General features: G+C 34.6%; 1 protein-coding gene across 1 annotated transcript; it reads left to right on the top strand.

Moving 5' to 3' along the window:
* Nucleotides 1-5608: 5608 nt before the first annotated feature.
* Nucleotides 5609-6599, top strand: LOC108520844 (taste receptor type 2 member 50). The gene has a single exon (XM_017860389.1). It carries the CDS (start codon nt 5659-5661, stop codon nt 6556-6558), a length of 900 nt encoding a protein of 299 aa, XP_017715878.1. The 5' UTR covers nt 5609-5658; the 3' UTR covers nt 6559-6599.
* Nucleotides 6600-9037: the final 2438 nt, after the last annotated feature.

Genomic DNA, 9037 nt, shown 5'->3' with positions numbered 1-9037 from the left:
GTCAAGTGAATATTTCCTGAATATTTTTGTGGTGAATCTTCAGTGTCATTTACTGAGGGCATGTAAGTTTTCCTTCAATCATTGAACTCTGCTTCTCTGAATTGGCTCAGTCCTGAGAACTGGCTGAGGGTTTTTGATTTTCAACGTCAAAGGCTGACCTCAAGAGTCAACTTTTTCAACTTTGTCCCCTCTTGGTTTAAAATTATTTAGCAAAGTATGAAACCTTTTCAACTATTGGCCTATCAACTCATTTAAATGAGGGTGTTACTGTCGCCACTCCATTAAATCTGACATTTGCAAGATCACCAGTAAGTCTGTGTTGCCAGTGGTTAGTTTTCATGTTACATGCTCTATGAGCAGCAGTGAATATAGTTTATTTGCATTTCAGGATACTGCCCTCTCCTAATTTTATCCTTGTTCAATGACACAACTTCTCAGTCTCTTTTGCTGGTTCTTTCTCTTGTCTGTAAACTGAAAATATCAGATTGTCCAAGGTCTAAATTCTTCAACCTCTAATAAATTATGTCTGGTTTTTTTTTTTTTGTTTTTTTGTTTTTTTTTTTTTGGTGATCTCATGCAGTTTCCTTATAGATAATTTGGCCAAATGGTTTAATAGAGAGGAATAAGGCTGATTATTCATATATATTTTTTATTTATATACATATAGTTGTATATATCAAATTATATAACCCTTTTTTTAAACGTCAAAGTCACATTTAAAAGTAACAATACTAAAAATCTATGGAGAAGGTGGGAGCATCAATAATGTTTTTACTTGAATTTCTGCTAAATCAGTGTGATAGTGACCAGATGACTAATTAAGTTTTATTTAAAATAGCAATGTAGATATTGATAGATTGATAAGTAGGGGATTATCATTATATAAAAAAATGATCTAAGTAAGGAAATATGCAGATAGAATGATGATTGATTAACCCATTTTGACTTTTTGCATTTGGTACAGTTAATGTCTCAGTATTTCAGTAATCTGTTTTTATATTTTTCTCTATGATCAATTAATTATGAGTTAATTTTGTGTACGGTATGAAATAATGGTCTACACTCATGTTTTATCATTCTGTTTTTACTCCCACTTCTTAGGTAAGTTCATCTAGTCATAACCTTAGTTACTTTCTGTGTGCTATTGATGCCAATATTTAATCCTTCAGCTCAGACATCAACCCTGGTCTCTAGAATCTGATCTCTAAGGGGTCACTTGACATCTTCATTTGGATGTCTAACAAGAACTTGAACTAACATGTCCAGATCAAAATAGTGATCTTCCCTCTAGTCTCCAAAGTCGTTTCTTCTATAGCCTTTCCCTCGTCTGTTAATGACCACTTCAGTCTTTCAGATGCTTAGACCAAAAACACGGAGTTAACATTTTCTCTCTTTCAGAACTCATCTCTAAGGCATCAGCAAATTTTGTTGGCTCTACCCTCAAAAACATACAGAATCCAATCCCTTGTCATCACTTTTGCCATACTCGTCTAAGCTGCTGCCATACCTAGCCAAGATAATTGCCATCAACTCCTAATTATTCTTTCTATACTGCACATCCTTTTCTCTTGATGTATTCTCAAGGTAGCAGCCAAAGAGAGCCTGTGAAGATGCAAATTTGATCATACCATTCTTCAGCTCTAGATTTTTCAGTGGCTTCTCATCTCATTAGAGTAAGGTCAAAAATCCTTACAAAGTCCTATAATCATTTGAGTGATTCGATTTTGTCTGCCTGTCTGTCCTAAAATGCCTGGCTTATCCCATGCTAGCAACACTGGACTTTGTGTAATTTCTTGAATATACCAAGAATTGCCTCAGGGACTTCATACTTGTGTCCCTTCTTCTTGGAATGCTCTTTCTCAGAAATCAACACTAAACACTACCACTCATCAAACATCACTGAATCATTGAGGCCTCCTTAATTTGATTTTTGTATATGGTGATAAATAAGCATCTAGTTTCATTTTTCCGCATATGGATATCCAGTTTTCCCAGCACCATTTAGTGAAGAGACTGTCCTTTCCCCAGAGTGTGCTCTTGGCACCTTTGTCAAAAATGAGTTCTCTATAGGTGTGGATTTGTTTCTGCATTCTGTATTCTGTTTCACTGCTCTATGTGTCTGTTTTTATGCCAGTACCATGCTGTTTTGGTTACTATAGCTCTGTAGTATACTTTGAAGTCAGGTAATGTGATTCCTGCAGTTTTGTTCTTTTGGCTTGGGATAACTTTGGCTATTCTGAGACATCCATATATTTTTAGAAGTCATTAAACCTCAGATGAGATAACTAAAACCAATTAAGATACAAATGCCACAGAATATCAAAGACCAATCGAAAATCTGAAAAGTAGGTAGAAGAAAAGATTATGTAAAAGAAACAACTGTCTAAATGACAATCTTATTTTCAACAGACAAAATTGAAGCTAGAATTCAATGCAATCATATCTTCAGTGTGTTTCAAAACCATAGCAGACTTTAATAAATAGAAATTCAAGAGAATATTTTTTAGATAAAAGGAAAATTATTAAAAATATAAAGCTGAACATGCATGAAGGAATAATAAATAATGCAAGTGGTAAATATGTGCATAAGTCTGAATAAATTTTGAGTTTATAAAATAAGGGCATCTCTTTGGGTTCAGTATTTGATTAATAAGATATATAGAAATAGCTACATATAGTCTGTAAGTAAAGGTGTAAAAAAGAAAATTTAGTTAATTTAAATTTGGAATTTTCTATGTCTGTGAAGAGAATTTGAAAGCCATATTTGATGACCCTGTAATTCTCTTTCTATGTGTATATCCAAAGGAAATGAATCAAATGATATATGAAAGAATGGTCATACTAGAATTATTCATAACTGTTCAAAAAAGAAACCCCCCAAATATGTATCAACTAAAGATGAATGAATCATTACAACACATTTGTACAATGGAATAATATAGAGAAGTGAAAAGAAATGAATCACATAAAGATGCAACTATGTGACTAAATTTCAGAAACATAAAGATGAGTCCAAGAAGCCATGAGTAGGAACATACAGGACTACACCTATATATGGTTTAAAGCAGACAAAACCATGTCATAGAGTTTAGGACTGCATACCTAGTTGTTAATGTATAAAGAAAATCAAGGCTGGGCATGGTGGCTCACGCCTGTAATTCTAGCACTTTGGGAGGCTGAGGTAGATGGATCACCTGAGGTCAGGAGTTCAAGACCAGCCCGGCCAACATGGCAAAACCCTGTCTTTACTAAAAATACAAAAAGTTATCTGGGTGTGGTGGCATGCACCTGTAGTCCTAGCTATTCAGGAGGCTGAGGGAGGAGAATCGCTTGAACCCGGGAGGTGGAGGTTACAGTGAGCCGAGATCACACCACTGCACTCCAGCCTGGGTGACAGAGCGAGACTCCATCTCAAAAAAAAACAAAGAAAATCAAGGAAATGATCATCCTAAATTATGGCTATTGCTATTGCTTTCCTCAGGGTATGTGAAGAAAGGTGTAGGGGCTTGGAGAGTGGCATGGAGGTGGACCTAAGCTATTTGCAATGTGACATGTTTTGCCCTGCATGATGGGTGCAGGAGTATTTATGATACATTGCTGTGTTTACCATTTTTGTTTTCACCCATTTCTAAGTGTGCATTATAATTGTATTTAAAAATTATTAACTGGAGAAATGTTCCATAAAGAATATTAATTATTCTGCTCATTATATATCTTGCAAAAAAAATCACCGTTTATATACATTTTTATACAACTCTTGGAGAGCTGAAGTAGAAACTTTTAGCTGCAACATGTGGAAATTTGAGATGATGCTACCTGCAGCACACAAATCTTTCCAAACATTTTTTATTATCTTTAATTATCTACCTCACATGCCAAAACTTTGCCACTCCCCATCTATTTTTCTTTTGGTTCCTGAATTCCTGAAAAAACATGGGTGAATATATTTCCCCACACTCTTGGTGTAGAATAGTACCTACACCAAGTACCTATATCAGTTATACACTATAGTATCTATATCAGTTATACACTATAGTATCTATATCAGTTATACACTATAGTATCTATATCAGTTATACACCACTATAGTATCTATATCAGTTATACACCACTATAGTATCTATATCAGTTATACACTATAGTATCTATATCAGTTATACACTATAGTATCTATATCAGTTATACACTATAGTATCTATGTCAGTTATACACTATAGTATCTATATCAGTTAGGTTTTTCTACTAGAGAAACCCCTCCAAAACTATGTTAGATTTTTTATCTCATATATCTTTGGATTCAGGTTTTCTAAGCTGGGTTTGGTGGATAGCTCTGGTGACTTGAGATGGGCCAAGTTCTGCATCTTGGAGCCAGTTAGAGTTTGGCCAATTTAGGCTGGATCAGGCAGAGGCAAACTGACTTCACTAGTTTTCATTCTCATTCTGGGAACAGTGTACTAGCCAGGTGATAATCTCATGGTCAATGGAAGATAGCAAGAAACTCTGAAGTGGAAGCCATCGCAAACCTCTGTGTGAAGTCTACTAATTTTCTCTTCATCAAATAAAGTTGTATGAGTGAGCTCCGAGTCCAGGGGACAGGTCAGCACCCTGCTTATAGTGGGAGGATACTGCAAAATTATGCTTCAAAGGGTGTGGTACTCAGGAATATTTACAAAATTGTTGAACATTTTAATTAAATAATAAATACTTAAACATTAAACATTAAAAAGACTTGAGAGTAAGTGTACCAAATGGTTAAGCATGAGAGATATGTTTGATGTTTAATACTTTTTTTTTTTTTCCTCAGTGGGAAAATAAGACTAATTTCACATGGATGGCCTCCAGGAAACTTACTTCCCGTTTTGGAAAGTATAAGAAAATAATTCCTTCCATCCCTTAGGAGTGTGACAGTCTCTCTCTCTCTCTCTCTCTCTCTCTCTCTCTCTCTCTCTCTCTCTCTCTCCCTGTGTGTGTGTGTGTGTGTGTATGGTAACACACAAGCATGGTAACAATAAATTCGTACAAAAGTATTGGTTAGCAGCAACCAGATTTTAAGGTGTATTGGTCTTCTTGTGGCTCCCAAGAAAACTTTGGATGATTTTGATTTAAAAGTTTGGACTCATTCTGTTTAAATCTAGCACAAATAGTAAATCCATTAGGGTGGTGATCCTAGTTATGACTAAGTTCTTTTAAAGAACTTAGACATTTACTGTATGAATTATGGACTTGAGGGTAAAATTTCCCTATCTAACAACTGACGTTGTTGAACACAAATTATGTATAGGTTAAACAAGGAAAATATTGCAAAACATTGAAAGAGAATACGTCTTTATTTGCATGCTGGTAAATGAAAATTTAGGTTTCACATCCACTTCATTATGAATAATTCAAGCTCATCACAAGAACGGACATTGAATGAATGAGTTAATTTGAGCTGTTTTGAAAATAAGAATGTTTTCCATAAAGATGACATCAAACTCATCCATTAGCATAAGCTGGTACTTTCTTGTTTGACACTGGTCACATTATTTAAAAGTAAAAAGAATGTTGCTGCACATTCAGAAATCAGGTGCACGTAAAATTTAACATCAGGGTATTAAAGAAATCACAGCCAGTGATATTAGGCTTGCATTTTCTTTCTTTTTTTTTTTCTGTTCAGATATGATACCTTTTCTACACATTTTTTTTCCAGTTCTAACATTGATTTTATTTGTTCTTGGAAATTTTGCCAATGGCTTCATAGCACTGGTAAATTTCATTGACTGGGTGAAAAGAAAAAAGATCTCCTTGGCTGACCAAATTCTCACTGCTCTGGCGGTCTCCAGAGTTGGTTTGCTCTGGGCATTATTATTAAATTGGTATTTAACTCAGTTGAATCCAGCTTTTTATAGTGTACAGTTAAGAATTACTTCTTATAATGCCTGGGTTGTAACCCACCATTTCAGCATGTGGCTTGCTGCTAGCCTCAGCGTATTTTATTTGCTCAAGATTGCCAATTTCTCCAACCTTATTTTTCTTCATTTAAAGAGGAGAGTTAGGAGTATCATTCTGGTAATACTGTTGGGGGCTTTGTCATTTTTGGTTTGTCATCTTCTTGTGGTAAACATGGATGAGAATATGTGGACAGAAGAATATGAAGGAAACATGACCGGGAAGATGAAATTGAGGAATGCAGCACACCTTTCGTATATGACTGTAACTACCCTGTGGAGCTTCATACCCTTTATGCTGTCCCTGATATCTTTTCTGATGCTAATCTTTTCTCTGCGTAAACATCTCAAGAAGATGCAGCTCCATTGTGAAGGATCTCGAGATCCCAGCACCACGGTCCACCTAAAAGCTTTGCAAACTCTGATCTCCTTCCTCCTGTCATGGGCCATTTTCTTTCTATTCCTAATCGTTTCAGTTTGGAGTCCTAGGAAGCTGCAGAATGAACCAGTTTTCATGGTTTGCAAGGCTGTTGGAAACATATATCTTTCTTTCGACTCATTCATCCTAATTTGGAGAACCAAGAAGCTAAAACACATCTTTCTTTTGATTTTGTGTCAGATTAGGTGCTGAGTAAAATATCTGAAACTCTCAACTCTCTAGATTCACAAGTGGAACATCATGTGTGTCTTCCAGGAGAAAACAAACTGATAGTGTCTGGAACATTCTATACTTTCTACTGTTTTTTCTGTAGTGTATGTTTTTGAGTAATTTCTGAAAGCATGCCTAGAAAAGTCTTTTACCGAAAGTTAGTCTAAAATTATATCTATATATGTGTGTGTGTATGTGTATATGAAAGACTTAAAAGACATTGACAATAACATAATGTTAATCATATTTTCACAGGATGCCAAATTATAGAAAATGTGGTAAGAAGTTTTTCAGAATCATGAACCCATGCATATTTCACATATACATATCATATTATCATGTTTCGCTTGGAAAATTTAAGATCTTTACTTATAATTGTTAAGAACTGACACCTTATCTCAAAATCATTGCTCTTTTCCACTGATTTTTACCATGCATATGTACCACAGTGTGCTTAAACATCTAATTTTTTTGATAGTAAGGATACTCAATTCTAAATCAATAATGAAGTTTCCCCTTTGGGGTAGTTTTTATTTCATCATGAATTCTAATTTTATGTTTAGTTTATAGCCAAAATAATTATTGTCAGAAAAAAGATGTACAGATTAATATTCAAGGTTGACAAATATATTTAGAACACATTTTGTATATGTCTACCATAAACAGTACTGAGGAATATTAGATTTAATACAAATATGTGAACAGCTGATAAAAAAGTCATTTCTATAATATGGATGAAGAAAGAAACACGATTATGACCTTTTCAGTGTTGTCATAAGTCTCAGCCTGCAGTTAGAAAAGTCATTTCTGCCAGTTTTTGAGTTAAAGGAAACCTTTTTTGAAGTTGAGATCTGATGTCAAATATTTCAGGTTTTTTTTTTTTTTTTTTTTCTAAACCACCTCAGAGTCCCTGAATTGCCAATTATCTCCTCTATCTCCCATACATGAAATTCTTTTTAAACTTCACATAAAATAACTTGAATCTTCCCTACCTTAGAATAATACTCTATGTACAAATAGTATAGAAATTATAAAGATCACTTGAATTAAACTTTTGCAAATGTTAAAAGACCTCTATGAAATCTATGTATTAATGATAGAAAACGTCTTAAATATATGTTTTATTATAATCTAGTTGCAAATAATGCAATGAGAGAGTGTGTTGACATATTCAGTAAAAGAAAGTTCTATTATAGGAAGAAAATGTATAACATCATTAAACAAGTAAATTCTATAAATTGTATTAATTCTTTGAGTTATGAAATTTTAACAATGTTATCTAAACCTTGGGATAAATCGTCCCTACATCTGATTTAGTTATTTGTTTGTTTATCATATATCTTTCCTGGTACAATGTAAGCCCCACAAAAGCAGAGATCATACGGATCTTGCTTGCTGTTGACTCCCAGGGCCTAAAAGACACCACATAGAATAGGTATTCAAGAATTGATGAACAAGTAAATTAGTGAATAAAGGAGTGAACTATATGGGAATGGTAAACCAATGAAAATGAAACTTCATCACAAAATCTAAAGTTGCATAAATTTTTCTTTTCTGGTTTCAACCTGAGGTTACAGAATTATCTAAGAAGAAGCATTTCTCAGAGCAAAAGTATGACTAGTATACAACTGTAGGGGAAATATCACTATAAGATAGCCCTGATGAAGCCATATTTGATGTGTGATGGGAAGATAATGTGGAACATGAAAATCAGATTGTACCTATTGTGATACATTTTAAAAAGCATACGAACATAAAATATTTTGGTATAGTTGCATATAATTTTTCTGTTGTGAATGATATATTTGTATTGTGATATTTCCAGCTGGTTAGTATATAAATGAAAATGGCATCTCATTTAAAAAACTGAGTTAGTTACCAACTGCCTTACTAAAATGTAACTTTTATATAATATTTTAAAATCCTTTCTAAATGAACATTTAAAATGCCACATTACAAACCCACAGAAAAATGCATAAATAGTAATTATAACACTAAACGGATATCTTAGCCTTGGGTGTCTAGAACTAGAGCCAATGTCTGATGTTAAAGTGATAACATTTATTTGGAAGGTAAGTCCAGGGCAGCAATGGCCGGGACATGTGGAAACTGAGGCAAGAGCAGATGTGAAACCACGTGTTGCGATGTATGATATGACTCTGCTGATGACCACTTCACAGTGAGGTGAGAGAGACAGCATGGTGGACATCGGATGTGTGTGCTTGACTCCCAGTACTTTTCCAGAAGGGCTACAAGGGGAAACCACAGCTGGCATTAGGCATAAAAGGGAAAGAAAAGGGAAAATGTATCTGCTCAGCTGTCTTCTGTCTTCTATTTCCCATTGGCCAGTTTCCCTGAGGCAGAACTACCATCTCTGCTGTTCTGCCTTCCATCGCCCAGTCCCTTGGTGGTAGTTATGAAAGTCAAACTTCATGCCTACAGTGTGTGGTGTTCCATTCAA

Source organism: Rhinopithecus bieti, unplaced genomic scaffold (genome assembly GCF_001698545.2).
Source record: "Rhinopithecus bieti isolate Rb0 unplaced genomic scaffold, ASM169854v2 scaffold_54685, whole genome shotgun sequence".
Taxonomy (NCBI): Eukaryota; Metazoa; Chordata; class Mammalia; order Primates; family Cercopithecidae; genus Rhinopithecus; species Rhinopithecus bieti.
Note: the sequence above shows the minus strand (reverse complement) of the source record. Positions and strands in the feature narration are given on the sequence as shown.